The sequence below is a fragment of the Dermochelys coriacea genome, chromosome 7 (genome assembly GCF_009764565.3).
Source record: "Dermochelys coriacea isolate rDerCor1 chromosome 7, rDerCor1.pri.v4, whole genome shotgun sequence".
Classification (NCBI taxonomy): Eukaryota; Metazoa; Chordata; order Testudines; family Dermochelyidae; genus Dermochelys; species Dermochelys coriacea.
The window spans coordinates 46,004,501-46,021,530 of record NC_050074.1 but is presented as its reverse complement, the minus strand read 5'-3'; the positions used below and the strand labels follow the sequence as shown (position 1 = coordinate 46,021,530).

Below are 17,030 nucleotides of genomic sequence, written 5' to 3'. Positions count from 1 at the left end.
GATGACCTCCTGAGGTCCCTTCCAATCCTGATATTCTATGAAATGCCTTTAATTAAATGGGAATAAATCATGTAACAACATGCAAGATTTAATGAAGTCTAATTTGCTTTGGTATAAAAAAGAAATAGGCTAAAGCGCAGCATCTCATTCATGTGATACTTTCAGTGACATTGATAAATGCACCTGAAGAGATTTCCAGCTAAGCGGTGCCAGCAGGATGAGGTTATCTAGGTAACCAGGTCTTTTTTACTTTATATGGATTTCTCTTGTCCTGTAGTACAGCATGTAACCTGGGAGTTCACAACATCTATAGCTACTTCTTTCACTTCTCATTAGCACAGTGAACTCATAGAGCATACAACACCACTGTTATAATATAGATATTCAGGCCTGTCTGTAAAGACCTATACTCTAAGAATTTAGCAAAAAGAAAAGGAGAACTTGTGGCACCTTAGAGACTAACAAATTTATTAGAGCATAAGCTTTCGTGAGCTACAGCTCACTTCATCGGATGCATTTGGTGGAAAAAACAGAGGAGAGATTTATATACACACACACAGAGAACATGAAACAATGGGTTTATCATACACACTGTAAGGAGAGTGATCACTTAAGATAAGCCATCACCCACAGCAGGGGGGGGAAAGGAGGAAAACCTTCCATGGTGACAAGCAAGGTAGGCTAATTTCAGCAGTTAACAAGAATATCAGAGGAACAGTGGGGGGTGGGGTGGGGGGGAGAAATACCATGGGGAAATAGTTTTACTTTGTGTAATGACTCATCCATTCCCAGTCTCTATTCAAGCCTAAGTTAATTGTATCCAGTTTGCAAATTAATTCCAATTCAGCAGTCTCTCGTTGGAGTCTGTTTTTGAAGCTTTTTTGTTGAAGTATAGCCACTCTTAGGTCTGTGATCGAGTGACCAGAGAGATTGAAGTGTTCTCCAACTGGTTTTTGAATGTTATAATTCTTGACGTCTGATTTGTGTCCATTCATTCTTTTACGTAGAGACTGTCCAGTTTGGCCAATGTACATGGCAGATCTTGGGAGATAGACCAGTCCTTGCTTACAGACAGCCCCCCAATCTGAAGCAAATACTCACCAGCAACCACACACCACACAACAGAACCACTAACCCAGGAACCTATCCTTGCAACAAAGCCCGTTGCCAACTCTGTCCACATATCTATTCAGGGGATACCATCATAGGGCCTAATCACATCAGCCACACTATCAGAGGCTCGTTCACCTGCGCATCTACCAATGTGATATATGCCATCATGTGCCAGCAATGCCCCTCTGCCATGTACATTGGCCAAACTGGACAGTCTGAGGCCCTGAGCTTTGGCTAAGCAACAGAGGCAGCCATAAGCTGGGAAGCGACCGGTCACTTCCTCACATTCCAAACTAGTCACATTGAAATAAGGTGCTATTGGGTTGTTAGGAATACAATCCTGTCCTGATAGTGCCTATCACCTCCAGAGAAAGGGAAGTGCCTAGAAAATGTAACAGGAAACTTAGTTTGATAGCATCCTGTCTGGCAAGAACTCACTTATCAATAGCTGGGATGTGAAATCCTCACTTCTGTATTGTTTTGTCATTATAGTTCCCACTTTGCTATTGTTTGTCTGTATAATCTCTATCTGGTTCTGTGATTGTTCCTGTCTGCTGTATAATTAATTTTGCTGGGTGTAAACTAATTGAGGTGGTGGGATATAATTGGTTACATAATCATGTTAGTTAAATTTCAGGAAAATGATTGGTTAAGGTATAGCTAAGCAGAACTCAAGTTTACTATATAGTCTGCAGTCAATCAGGAAATGGGTGGGAGGGAAGTGGGAACAGGGGTGGGGAAATTGGAATCATGTTTTGCTAAAGGGGGAAATGGGAACAGGGAATGGGGGTGGGGAAATTGGAATCATGTTTGGGCTAAGGGCAGGAATGGGAACAGGGACACAGGTGTAAGGCTCTGTGGTGTCAGAGCTGGGAAGGAAGACACTAAGGAAGGAAACTGGAATCATGTTTGCTGGAAGTTCACCCCAATAAACATCGAATTGTTTGCACCTTTGGACTTCGGGTATTGTTGCTCTCTGTTCATGCGAGAAGGACCAGGGAAGTAAGTGGGTGAAGGAATAGCCCCCTAACAACCACAACTGACCAATCAGCCTTCAGGAAGAGGTCCATGACATCATCTTGCAATGTGGACCTCTCCAGTACTTCAGTTAGTCAACTGTGATGCTACAGTTAGGTTAGCTAATAAAATGAGACTAGTAGGTAATCCCAGCCTCTGGGTATAATCCTGGCTCTCAGCCTGCTGCTGCTACCTCCTAAAAACAACAGAAAAAGCTTGACATGGCAAAAATAAAAAACAAAACTAAATAAATTCAAGCCCAAATGACAACTGCATAATCAAGAAATAATGATTTCAATCTGATACTTTGTCATCTGGTGTAAGGACTGCGGTCTGTCCCTCCTTTTCTAAAAAAAATTGAGGACCGTCTCTAGAGTTTTTGTGGGCCCAAGCAAAAAATTTGCTGCCCCAGCAATTGCCGAAGCAAAAAAAAAAAAACCAACAAAAAAAAAAACAACCGGTGGCCAGAATGCCGCCCCTGGAATTGTGCCGCCCCAAGCACGTGCTTGCTTTGCTGGTGCCTAGAGCCGGTCCTGTCCACCACTGATCTAAGCTGAGTTGCTCTGGTCTTTCACCCAAAGAGCATGTTTAGAGCCAGTAGGGATGCTGCTTCTGCCAGGAGCAGTAGCCCAAGGCAGTGCACCAGGCACAAACTGCGAGAAAACTCCTTGGTGAGTTTTGTTGCTGTTTTTTAAATTGAGACACAATGAAGAGCTAGCGAAAGGATAGCTCAGTGGTTTGAGCATTGAACTCACAACCTTGGGTTTAGCAGGCCAATCTCTGAGGGGGCCATTTAGAGATCTGGGGCAAAAATTGGGGATTGGTCCCACTTTGAACAGGGGGTTGGACTAGATGACCTTCTGAGGTCCCTTCCAACCTTGATATTCCATGATTAAGACAGAGGTAACAATGTAGATAAAGGAAAATTAAGACCATAAGCACTATATATCCAAGAGCTATGTATACCTCAGCAGCTTCTTCCATTTTAGTAACTTGGCTGAAATGGTGGAGACAGTCTTTTTGGCTATCCCTCCTTGCACCTCAGACTATTGACAAAGTGCATTTATCACATGGCAAGAGGAAACCATGCCTCCCTCAGTCAGGGAAGGATTTGAGGGGTACTTGAGGATAGTGTCATAGATAACTGGAATTGGTGTCTAGTTCTACTCGGCACTTAAAGAATGTTGCCTGTCTTGAAAGCAATGGACCTAAACAAAGCAATTACCGAAACTTTACAGATGGGAAAACAGACAAAGGGGCAGATGTTCAAAGTAGTAAATAAACTCCATATGTGACCAACTTTGGGCAGATCATTTTAGCTCGCTATCATTTGTATGCATAAGTGATAGAATTTACATACAGGAAGCCTATTTGCACTTGGTTTTCGTGAAAAAAGAGCAGTTTATAGTATTAACTCTATAGTATGTGTGCCCTCTGGTAGCATGTAAAACTTGTACATGCAAGTGATCTTCATTGACAGAAGCCCTAATTTGGCCCTGATAGCTTAAGTAACTTTGCAGAACCAGGATTAGTACTCAGGAGGAGTTCCTGCCTAGAGTCCCACCCCTCAATCCACTAAAACACACTGTTTCTCTGGGATTGAGAAGCCCTAATTTAGAGTACCCACAGAGTTCTCATACAAACTTTCAGTGCTTTAAACATATCCTCACTCACTTGCTGGTGAGCAACCTCATCACCATCCAGTCCCGAGGAAAGACACTCATCTTCATTAGATTTCGAAACACACAGAAAATCTTCAGCAGGAACTCCTAATACACAGAAAAAAGAGAATAATAAGCAGCGGCAGCTGTAGGCAAATGTACTTTTCTAGCCACAGCCAAGACAATTAATCTAATTACGTTTCCCTTGCTTGATCCCTGTGTCACTAGGCTACATAGCTTAGGACATGGAAGCAGCATGTATGGGACTGAGGCAGATACAGTTGTTTTCAGCAGATGCATTCTCCTATATTTTAAAGCTTACAGTGCAGAACTTTATTTTACTTTATTCCATATGACATTTCAGTAGTGTCATGCAGAATTCTGGTCGGAGTTCCCAGTGTGCCTTTTGGAGGAATTGTTATTTATTTAATTTATATTGAAAAGGGTATGTTTTCATGGTTCTAGGGACCCCTGTCATAAAATAAAAAAAGGAATAAAAATAAATTATTTTATAGGTTATGTAATATGGTAACAAAAATCCCATTTATGATGAAGAAGAAAGGACTTGCTAAAGGCATCCCACCCAGATGTCTGTTTCTAAAAGGACCACTTCAGAGAGAGAGTGTATATGTGTGTCTGTGTCTATCATGCAAGGAAACCTAAGGGAGAAAGAAGAGTGGTCTAGCAGTCCTGAGCAAAGCATTGAGGAACTCCTGAGATCAAATCCTGGCTCTGCCAATGACTTACTTTTAGACTCTGAATAAATCACTTAGCAACTCACTATCTGCCTCATTTTTCACTTTTATATAACAGTAATCCTCTTTTAACCCATAAAAGGGGTATACATTATTGTTGTTGCACCAGCATAATTCAATCTCTATCTCCATAGCCAATGTAATCACAGGTCTTTTTACTGAGACTATCAAGAAGATTGCCAGCTGTGACAGTGGTATTTGTGTTGTCAGGTGAGAACAACTTCAAAACTTTTCTTAAGTGAACTCCTCAGTAGAGCTGGTCAAAACTTGGAATTTCTGGTTTATGGGAAATTTCAAAACTCCTTTCTTCTGATTCAGGTAGAAAACAAATATTTTTGAAATTTCCTAATTACCTTAAATTCCCCCCCATCCCCCAAAAATACAGTTTTGGAAGACATTCATTTTGAAATTTCAATTTGGATTTCTCAGTTCTGTTTTGGAAGCTTGTTTTTTTATTCTTGAATTTCAAAACTTTGTTTCAAATTTGATTTGATTTGATTTTTAATTTTTTATTATATTTAATTATTTCATGACATGTAGATGTAGTAAATAACATTAAAGGCAGCTGCTTCTTAGTATTGACTGAAACATCTTAGTAGCTTCCCTTAATGATTTTAAAAAATATATTAAAAATAGAATATTTAAACTATTATATAATATTATGAGTCAGTAGCTACAGTGCATAAAGTGCAATACTACTGACATAACATAATATAAAAATAATGGACCAATAAAAACAGGTACAAATAAAATAAAATTCAAAATGAAATTTTGAAATTTCAAAGCAAAAATTGAAATTCCAAAGCAGAATTTGGAAACCTGAAATTAAATTTTAAAACAAAGATGTACTGAAATGATATTTGTTTGTTTTGAAATTTGAGAGAATTTTTATCAAAACTGACAACTTTTTCAGAAATATTTCAATTATGATGAAACCAGCATTTTCTGTTAAAAATTCCACAAAAATTTCCAACAAGCTCTATTCCTATGTATATTCCATGTCTACTTAAGACTCAGTATGACAGTGCCAACTCTTATGTGCACTATTGAAAAAGTCATCAAAAGTTAACTTTAGATCACTACCAATTTGTGCTCCATTCAACCTAGCAACCTAGAGGTAAGAGGCTCTGTTATCCCAAAGTCTGTATCTCTGAGCCACCCAGCCTTTCTCAGGACACATTTTCATTGGTATATACAATAATTGGAAGTTGACAACCTCTTCCAAAAGCACTTCAGATCCTGTTCCACCTTGTTTGTTCAGTTTTTTAACAGGTTTCTACCATGGTGTCACTTTGGTATTACTATTCACTCTATTACTGAGCAGTCACACAAGCCACAAAAACATTTTGTACATAACCCCATCATTATACTGTGAAAGGAAAGTGGCAGCATGACTGTTACTTCCATCAGATTTATATATTGCTTCTTGAAGTTAATCTGCACTTCAGAGCCATTTACTGTGATCTGAGATGTGCTGCCTTCATACTGATGCGAAGGTAACAGATAGGCCTCTCTCCCTTTGAGATGGATACCTCAAAGCAGATGATGGTTGGGAAGCCACCAGTGAGGGTACATAAACTGTATACTAAGCAACTCTCTCTTCGTAATGTTCATAATACCTATGATTTAGGTCACCACTCACAAATGGGAATTTGGGGAGCTTGTCAAAGCATACCAGGTAGAGGAGGCTGGCCACTACTCCAAGAGACCAAGGAAAAATTTGCTGTTGACTTTTCTCTGCTTGGTATGCAAAAGTCAGCCTTGGAATATAATTATCTTTTGACATAAGAACAAACTTCAAACCTTTTCTTAAGTGAGCTCCTATGTATATCCCATGCCCTTCAATAGGTTGCAGAATAACTACTTTGGATTTTCTAGTATGTAGAGACTACTAGTCTGTAGTTCAGGCTATGTTACATGAAGTACCATAATGATATCTATCCCAGGTACTTATCTGTTCCCTATTATCATATGATCTGAACACCTTGCTATCTTTAATGTATTTATCCTCATACCAATGCCATGAGGTAGGGAAGTACTATGGGTATGATTAACTGCAGCTGAGAGATGTTATTCCCAGTGCGGGTGGACAGATTCATGCTAGCACACTAAAAATAGCAGTGTGGAAGTTGCGGCACTAGCTCGGGTTAGTCACTTGAGCGCAGACCCAGGAGGTTGAACAGGCTCGGACTTGGACAGCTATCCTGAGCCACTGCTAGTGCCACAAGAACCACACTTCACTAACTCAAAGCGAGAGCTTATTCTCAAATAAATTTGTTAGTTAGTCTCTAAGGTGCCACAAGTACTCCTTTTCTTCTAACCACACTGGGAAACACACCTCTGAGCTGCAGTGTAGACATACCAGAGAGATTCTGGGTATGCTTATAATGCAGAGAAAAACCTGCAGCACAGTCTCAGAGCCTGGGTCAACAGATTTGGGCTTGCAGGACTTGGGCTGCCAGGCTAAAAAAAGCAATTTAGATGTTCCTGCTCGGACTGGAGCCTAGGGTCTGAGACCCTTCCCCTCAGCTCCAGCCCAAGCGTGAATGTCTACACTGCTCTTTTTAGCTCCGCAGTCCGAGTCCCGTGAGCACAAGCCAATGGAATCAGGCTCTGAGATTCGGCACCATGGATTTTTCTTTGCAATGTAGACATACCTTCGGTGACTTGTTCAAAGTCACACAGGAAGCCTGGGATAGATGTAGGGACTCCCAACTCCTAGGCTAGTGTCCTAACCACTGGACCATCCTTTTCTCTAATAATAATAATAAACTAAGTATATGAAACAAATAGTGACTATATCTGTAGTGAATGTGGATGCTCAGTAGAGTAAGTGAAAACACCTTCTGCATTGTCATCTATCTGATTTCTGAGGATAATATTTAATAGCTGCTTCTAAAAACCATGATGTTATGTCCTACCTTTAGCTCATCCTTGCTCTGGAAGTTGTCCAATAAATGTTGAAAATGAGTGTCTGACATTTGACGAAGCAGAGACAAGAGACAGGACACATACTCTCCCTGTCAAGTAAATGAAGAATTATTTAGTCCAGACAATCAAAGTATCTTTTAGATGTAAAATTCAACCTGAGGTAGGAGATAAAAGGTGGGGTCTGAAATGGCACCAATGCATATGGAAGAAAAGCTCATGTGCAGAGATTAAAAATACTGTATGACAAATGATCTCTATTTCCTGTTAATACATAGCAAAAAATCTCAGAGGCTCAGCTTTCATAGGACTTATTACAAATATCAGAGTTTAAATGGTCAATACTGACAGTCAAAGGGTCTCTCTCTCTCTCCCAGTATGTAGGAGAAGTGAAGCTGCTCTGAAATTAAGGTCTTACATAATAAATAATACGTTGCCATTATACAGTTTCTTTCACCACAGCCTCTCAAAGCGCTTTACAAAGGTGAGTAAAAATCCACACTGTAGCTTGGAAGGGCTTAAAAGAGCCCTGGCAGAGGGCTGGGGCAGGGGAAAAGCTGGACTGATTGGGAGGCAGCCTCAACTGTGGCCATGCCTCAAACAGACCCAGCTGGCCCTATAAAAGCCAGTGAAGCCAGAAGCAGGACTCTCTTTCTAGCCTGTTGAGAGGGAGGGACCTGGCTGCTGGGAGCATACCAAGGTACCTGAGGTGGAGCAGGGCTGAGGGAAGGCTAGAGGAGCTCGGGAGCTCCAGCCTGGAAATCCCCCAGGCTGCAGGCCTAGTGGAAAACCAAATAGATGCTGGGGTTGCAGAGGGCAGCCCAAGGGGTAGGCAGAGGCACAGGTCCAACCTCCCTTTGCCTATGATGAGTGGTGCTTACACTGCAGTTGGCCCCAGGGAATGGGGGCTAGGTGATGACTGGCAGTGGTCATAGACTGAGGTGAAGTGGGGGTAGAGGGTTGGGGGTTCCTTGGGAAGGGGAGACCCAGATCTGTGCAGGGTACTGCAGGTGGCAGTACCCAGGCATGAAAGGGGGCACTGGGGTCCAGAAGGGACTAGGGGCCCAGCGGCAAGTGGGACACTGGCTTGCAGAGGGAGCTCCGGAGGCTGGAATGCTAATTCCCTGGACGACCAGCAGGAGGCGCCACAGGGGTGAGTCCTGCCCCGCTACACCCACTTTTATACATTTGAAGAGTACAGCATAAAGGGGTTAGGCATTGTGTCAAAGGTAACGTTGCAAGTCAGTTGCAGTCAGGAATGGTATCTGTCTCCACATTACTAGTTCCCTGCTCTGACTACCAAACGTGTCTCCTTGTAGCAACTGTGTCTCTAAGCCATTGAAGTAATTTATTTTTAAACAATTGCAAAGATTTTTCTAAGTACCTAATCTTGTGTCACACATTACAGATACTGTGCTAAATATGAATGTTCATGAAGAATGTTTCTGAAGAGATTTTATATCTGGGGGTTTCCTGGGCAAGTTCATTTTTCAGATGGACTCAGGTATCTGCCCATGTGCTTAGGAATGTATATAAACTTTTCTGAGCTACTCCACTTAACGTTAATACCGTGTCTTTACTAAGAAAAAGGTGTGTTCTTACATGTATATGTTAGCTAACAGATGTAAGTAAAAGAATGTAAAATCATAGTGAAGAAAAGACAATTGTGTTTTTTTTTCATAGATACTAAAGTCAGAAGGGACCATTATGATCATCTAGTCTGACCTCCCGCACAACGCAGGCCACAGAATCTCACCCACCCACTCCTGCAAAAAACCTCTCACCTATGTCTGAGCTATTGAAGTCCTCAAATCGTGGTTTAAAGACTTCAAGGAGCAGAGAAGCCTCCAGCAAGTGACCTATGCCCCATGCTACAGAGGAAGGCGAAAAACCTCCAGGGCCTCTTCCAATCTGCCCTGGAGGAAAATTCCTTCCCGACCCCAGATATGGCGATCAGCTAAACCCTGAGCATATGGGCAAGATTCACCAGCCAGATATTACAGAAAATTCTTTCCTGAGTAACTCGGATCCCACCCCATCTAACATCCCATCACAGGCCATTAGGCCTATTTACCATCAATATTTAAAGATCAATTAATTACCGAAATCATGTTATCCCATCATACCATCTCCTCCATAAACTTATTGAGTTTAATCTTAAAACCAGATAGATCTTTTGCCCCCACTGCTTCCCTTGGAAGGCTATTCCAAAACTTCACTCCTCTGATGGTTAGAAACCTTCGTCTAATTTCAAGTCTAAACTTCCTGGTGGCCAGTTTATACCCATTTGTTCTTGTGTCCACATTGGTACTGAGTTTAAATAATTCCTCTCCCTCTCCAGTATTTATCCCTCTGATATATTTATAGAGAGCAATCATATCTTCCCTCAACCTTCTTTTAGTTAGGCTAAACAAGCCAAGCTCCTTGAGCCTCCTTTCATAAGACAAGCTTTCCATTCCTTGGATCATCCTAGCAGCCCTTCTCTGTACCTGCTCCAGTTTGAATTCATCCTTCTTAAACATGGGAGACCAGAACTGCACACAGTATTCCAGGTGAGGTCTCACCAGTGCCTTTTATAACTGTACTAAAACCTCCTTATCCCTACTGGAAATACCTCTCCTGATGCATCCCAAGACCACATTAGCTTTTTTCACAGCCATATCACATTGGTGGCTCAGTCATCCTATGATCAACCAATACTCCAAGGTCCTTCTCCTCCTCCGTTACTTCTAATTGATGTGTCCCCAGCTTATAACTAAAATTCTTGTTGTTAATCCCTAAATGCCTGACCTTATACTTCTCACTATTAAATTTCATCCTATTACTATTACTCCAGTTTACAAGGTCATCCAGATCCTCCTGTATAATATCCCGGTCCTTCTCTAAATTGGCAATACCTCCCAGCTTTGTATCATCCGCAAACTTTATTAGCACATGTTAGCAAGTGAAGGTAAAACCTAGACTCGCCCCTACAAACTACCTTGTCTTCATTAGGAATTTACCTCATGTTTTCTTACTGCATTATAGCTAACAAGAGGTTAGGAAACATCTTTGTTCCTAGTGTGGAGGCACTGACTGTACATCTACCTGCATAACCCACTCAAATTCCCAGCCAATTTGTAAGAAAATTAACACTGGGTGGAAAGTGTTTTGGAGAACAGATTGACAACACAAGTGGTGCTGATATCTGCTCAGTGTTTTGAATCAAGTAAAAATAGGGTTAGGATAGAATATGCAGTGCAATGAGTCCAGGAAGGGAGAAGGCTGGATGGGAATTTTATCTTTTCCCCTCCCTCTTTTAGTGAAAGACAAGGAAGAATTCTCATTCCTTCTTTATCCCATGCTGCTGAATAATTTGGGCCAGCTGTATGCACCCTTTGAAAAGATCAGGCTTGGTGCTATCTTCATCTCTTTGTTCCTTTCCTCCCACCCAGCTCAGCAACACACTCGATTCCCTATCTGTGCACCCTTCTGGAGAAGGAAACAACCTGTTTCATTTGTGGGAAGTGATAAGTGTGGATCAGTTGAGCAGAATCTCTCCAGGGACTGAAATGAATTGCACTGGTCTGCTGGTGAGGAATCATGATATTCCCAATGTTATTTTGGTGCCCATTTAGAGGTGGAGCCCTAAATCATCACCTAATTGGCATATTCCAAAGACTACCAAATGATGATTTGCAATCATAACTTCAAATGTAATCCAAGACAGTAACTATAGCAACCAGGAAAGCTTCCTGGGCCCCATCAGTTGCTGATATAAATGTGATGCAGACTGACTAGTGCACTGTGACAGATTTTTTTCCAGAGTGGAAGGAATGGTTTCATGAGTGGGAAGGGAAGGAGAAAGCTGTGATCGTTCATGCAGGAGAGATGGTAATGAGGTGTAGGTGGTTGTGAGGGAGTGGGATAAAGAGAGCTGAACATTAGAGAAGCAGGAAATAGAACCTGATTGTTAGTTACTAACAGTGATTTCGGCTGTGCACTGCGGGCAACGCTGCCCTCTTACCGCCTCCTGAGACTGCGATTTACTCATGATAGTAAGCAGAGTCTGTAAAAGTACATCCAGGAGGCTCTCCACCATCATCTCAACCTCCTCCACTACATCTGCCTCCTACAGTGAGCAGTAAGAAAACACTCAATTAGTAGCTGACGACAGAAATGGCACGCCAAATGTGCAGCTCCAATCATGCTAGGAACGGCCTTCATGATGGGACTCTGATAACTTTAGAGAAGCTCAGGAAAAATTGTTACTGTCATAACCACAGGAGTAGCCTAAATTCCTCCTTACCTGTAAAGGGTTAAGAAGCTCAAGTAACCTGGTTGGCAACAAAGGAACCAATGGGGACAAAAGATACTTTCAAATCTGGTGGGGGGAGAGGTTTTGTTTTGGGTTCTTTGTTTCTGTGGCCGTTCGCTCTTGGGACTAAGAGGGACCAGACATCAATCCATGTTCTCCAAATCTTTCTGAACAAGTCTCTCATATTTCAGACTTGTAAGTAACAGCCAGGCAATGCGTATTAGTTTCTTTGTTTTCTCAACTTGTGAATTTTCCCTTTGCTAGAGGGAGGTTTATCCCTGTTTTGTTGTAACTTTGAAACTAAGGCTAGAGGGGGTTCCTCTGTGCTCTTTGAATTTTCTGCTACTGTGTAAGGTTAACTACCAGCCTCAGTTTACAGAGGTGGTTCTTTTACCTTTTTCCTCTTTAAATAAAATCGTTCTTTTTAAGAACCTGACTGATTTTTCCATTGTTCTAAGACCTAGGGGTTTGGGTCTGTAGTTCCTTTGTAACCAATTGGTGAAGATATATGCTCAAGCCTTCCCCAGGAAAGGGGATGTAGGCTTGGGGGAATAGGACTCCAAGTGTTCCTTTCCCTGATTGTTTGTTTGTTAAATAACTTGGTGGTGGCAGTGATCCCAAGGCAAGAAAGGAATCTGTGCCTTGGGGAAGCTTTAACCTAAGCTGCGGGTCCCCACATCTGTACCCCAGAGTTCAGAGTGGGGAAGGAACCCTGACAGTTACCAAAAGAGATTCCTGGAGATGGAGGTTCGGAGGGAGAAAATAAACACCGCCCTACATAGAAGACATTGTCATATGGCTGCGATGTTATAATATGTGACTTCTCACCTCTTCCCTCCCTGATAGAAGGATATTGGAACACATCAAAAGATATAAATTAGGGCTGTCGATTAATCAAAGTTAACTCATGTGATTAACTCAAAAAATTGTTCGTGATTAACTGCACTGTTAAACAATAGAATACCAATTGAAATTTATTAAATATTTTTGGATGTTTTTCTACATTTTCAAGTATATTGATTTCTATTACAGCACAGAATACAAGTGTACAGTGCTCACTTTATATTTTTTATTACAAATATTGCACTGTAAAAATGATAAACAAAAGAAATAGTATTTTTTCAATTCACCTCATACAAGTACTGTAGTGCAATCTCTGTTATGAAAGTGTAACTTACAAATGTAGATTTGTTGTTGTTTTGTTTGAATGCAGTTATGTAACAATGTAAAACTTTAGAGCCTACAAGTCCACTCAGTCCTTCTTGTTTGTCTTAGCGACTGGCTGAATAAGTTTGTTTACATTTACGGGAGATACTGCTGCCTGCTTCTTGTTTACAATGTCACCTGAAAGTGAGAACAGGCATTTGCATGGCACTTTTGTAGCCAGTGTTGCAGGGTATTTACGTCTCGGATATACTAAACATTTGTATGCCCCTTTATGCTCTGGCAACCATTCCAGAGGACGTGCTTCCATGCCGATGATGCTCATTTAAAAAAAATAATGCATTAATTAAATTTATGACTGAACTCCCTGGGGAAGAATTGTATGCCTCCTGTTCTGTTTTACCCACATTCTGCCATATATTTCATGTTATAGCAGTCTCAGATGATGACCCAGCACATGATCGTTTTAGAACACTTTCACAGCAGATGTAACAAAATACAAAGAAGGTCCCAATGTGAGATTTCTAAAATAGCTACAGCACTCGACCCAAGATTTAAGAATCTGAAGTGCATCCAAATCTGAGAGGGACGAGGTGTGGAGCATGCTTTCAGAAGTCTTAAAAGAGCAACACTCAGATGTGGAAACTACAGAACCCAAACCACGAAAAAAGAAAATCAACCTTCTGCTTGTGGCATCTGACTCAGATGATGAAAATGAACATGCATTGGTCCGTTCTGCTTTGGATCGTTATTGAACAGAACCCGTCATTGGCATGGATGCATGTCCTCTGGAATGGTGGTTGAAGTGCTAAAGGTTCATACGTCCTTTCATGCATCTGGCACGTAAATGTTTTGCGACAACAGCTACAACAGTGCCATGCAAATGCCTGTTCTCACTTTCAGGTGATATTGTAAACAAGAAGCGCGCAGCATTGTCTCCTGCAAATTATAATCAAACTTGTTTGTCTGAGTGATTGGCTGAAGTAGGACTGAGTGGACTTGTAGGCTCTAAAGTTGCGTGTGTGTGTGCATGTGCGGGCGCACGCGCGCGCGTATGGTTTTTTATATATTTTTGAATGTAGTTTTTTTAGACACAATTTTACATTTGTAAGTTCAACTTTCATAATAAAGAAATTGCACTTGTCTTAGATGAATTGAAAAATATATTTTTTTTACATTGCAAATATTTGTAATCAAAAATAAATATAAAGTGAGCACTGTACACTTGTATTCTGTGTTGTAATTGACATCAATATATTTGAAAATGGAGAAAACATCCAAAGATATTTAAATGTTCTATTGTTTAACAGCGCAATTAAGCATGATTAATTTAATCTGCAATTAATTACAATTAATTTTTTTAGTTGCTTGACAGACCTAATATAAATCTATACTGAGACATCTGTGTACTCCATGGCACAGTGGGACCAACTTCTATTCCCCTAAGTTCTGTGGAAACATTACTTTATTTTATCATTTCTTTTATCCCATTCAAATTTACAGAACTACAGTGCACATTTCAAATACTCAGTGATGTGACTTATTTTAAACACCATAGACTTCCTCCTTTGGAGTAACCTGGGATATTTCACTACCCTGTAAGAAATTATGAACATTTTTAAAAAACAACTGAGGTGGCATTCAAAATAAGAGTATCTAGAAGATTAAAGCTGGCTGTTTAAATCAGCAGCAATGTCTGAAAATAAGCATGATTTCATTGATAATTTTACAGAGTTCTCTTAACTTCACCATAAAGTGCTAGGTTTCAGAGTAGCAGCCATGTTAGTTGTATTCGCAAAAAGAAAGGAGTACTTGTGGCACCTTAGAGACTAACAAATTTATTTGAGCATAAGCTTTCGTGAGCTACAGCGTGAGATGCATCGAAATGCATCCGATGAAGTGAGCTGTAGCTCACGAAAGCTTATGCTCAATAAATTTGTTAGTCCTCTAAGGTGCCACAAGTACTCCTTTTCTTTTTTCATAAAGTGCTAGTTACTTTTTTCTACAGAACTGCAAGTGACAGGACTAGGTAGGACTTTTGAGCACCACAGATAAGTGAGTTCCAGGCTAGGGTGAAGAAAATTAAACAGTATCAGTCTTGCTGGGTTTGTCTGAGGTTTTGTTGGGGGTGGGATTTACAGCAAGAACATGCTGTAACCAGAATGCTCTGAGTCATACACACACAGGCAGCCATTCACTTAAGGAATTCTCTTGCTGCTAATAAAGTTAGAGTTCTGTTATAAAAAGATTCACTGAAAAAGATATAGTTTCTATTGGATATATCTCAGATTGTGCTTCAGTAATTTAATGTTGGAATGGAGAAGACAGGTGGCAGATTACCAAGGAGCTGGCCTTGATAATGGAGAAGATACTACTGAGGATCCCAGAGCAGATGAGTAACTCCTTCTGCTGTCTCAGATGAAGGTGAATGTGATGAAGAACCACAGGGAGCAAGATTCGCCGGGATTCTAAAATATGGAAACAAGACTCAGAATTATTCTAGGACAGACCAGAATTTCAGCAACCTTGATATTATCCAAAAACTTTGTATGTGGAAACCGAAGAATGAGTATTAATATAGGATGCCGATACAGTAGAATTCACTTAATTGGGCCCCTGATAAACATGCCTGATTTAATTGGTGGGATTGCTCCAGAAAAGATTTTCAGTGCAATGCATTTTAAAGACACTAAACAATGAATTAATGGTACATCTAAATGGCATGCCTGATGACTAGTGTGAATGTGCTTGCAAACAGATGTGAATTGCCATTTGCTAGAATTAATTTCCGGCTGTGTGGCCCTTTTGTTCACTTCATGCTGCTTTCACAGCAGCTTAGTGAGTCAAACTCTGTATATATTTAACTCTTAGGAAATTAGCTTATCTTTATGGGTTCATCACCTTAAGGACCTGATTGTATTTATTGTACAAAATAGTGGAAAGGGTGCAATGGTGGAAGCAGGGAGGTTGTCTGGCTTTTGGGAGGTAGGGCCACATCAGGATTCTTGCCTGCAGTGACTTCTGATTGGCCCAGACTCCTGAATGCTAGGATTTTCTCATTCCTTCCTCTAGTATGTCTGGCCAATGGTCTTGCCTTCTCCAGCTGCAGGGCCCTGCCTTCCCTTATTCTGGGAAGCCCTGTAGAAAGGCTGCAAAGACTCATGAGCAGGAGGAGAAAATAGAAATCAGCACCAAAGGCAGCCCCACGTTTGAGTGGATAGGTGCAAGGAAAACAGGCCAGTAGCAAAGGAACACAGGAACAATGATGCTTTCTGTTCATTGGAATGCAATGAGGTTAAGAAGATGTAGGGGTCGGCAGCTAAAGGAGGCTTTGGATGCCAGAATCCCTTGTTAAAGAGAGGAGGAGGAGGAGATGGAGAGCTAACAGAGAGGGAGTCAGGTTTACTTAGCTCCTGCTTTAGAACCCTAAGGAAAATATCTTAACCCATAGGGTTAAAGTATTTAAAGAAACAGAATCCATTGCCTGCCAATCAGACATCACTGCCCTCTTCTTGATCTGCTTCACTTGTTTCCCCCTTGCCACCCATCTTAGTAAAGTTTAATCCTCTCTTCCTCACCTTCAAGGCCCTAGCAGACTCAGCCCTGGCTACTGGATCTCACCTTTTATTGTGTTTCCTCTCTGTCCCTTTCTTTGGACAAAATATGCCAGCATCTAAAACCCTTTTGTTTCTTCTTCCACTCCTGTCATAACTACTTTCAAGCAGACCCTTATACATGGAATGACCTCCCCAACTCAGTGCACCAGGCTCTCACCTTTTCCGCATTTAAAATGCTCCAAAATACCCACTTCTTTTATAAGACCCATAAATGTGGAAAATAAAAATATTCAGATGATATATTTTAAAAAATCCTTATCTAAAGTGACTCTTTCCGGTCTCTCATTGCCAGCTCCTCTTTCAGTGAGTATCTTCCAAGCTGCAAGCTTGCTGGGGCAGGGCTTATCTTCATATCTGTGTCTTGTTCAATGCAGTTGTAATAAGAAATAATACTAGAGTTGTAGCACAGTGTATTCCTTTGAGCACTGATAATCATAATTGATCACTTAATAAGATGTTTTTAATCAACGGATATGCT

The 17,030-nt window shown here is 41.0% G+C and overlaps 1 protein-coding gene across 1 annotated transcript in view; it reads right to left on the bottom strand.

The window, feature by feature from the left end:
• Positions 1-17,030, bottom strand: part of DOCK3 (dedicator of cytokinesis 3) — a 603,029-nt gene that overhangs the window by 96,139 nt on the left and 489,860 nt on the right. Inside the window, 4 exon segments of the mRNA XM_043518507.1 lie at positions 3,805-3,899; positions 7,468-7,566; positions 11,439-11,585; positions 15,276-15,403. Coding sequence (XP_043374442.1) covers positions 3,805-3,899; positions 7,468-7,566; positions 11,439-11,585; positions 15,276-15,403 — 469 coding nt within the window.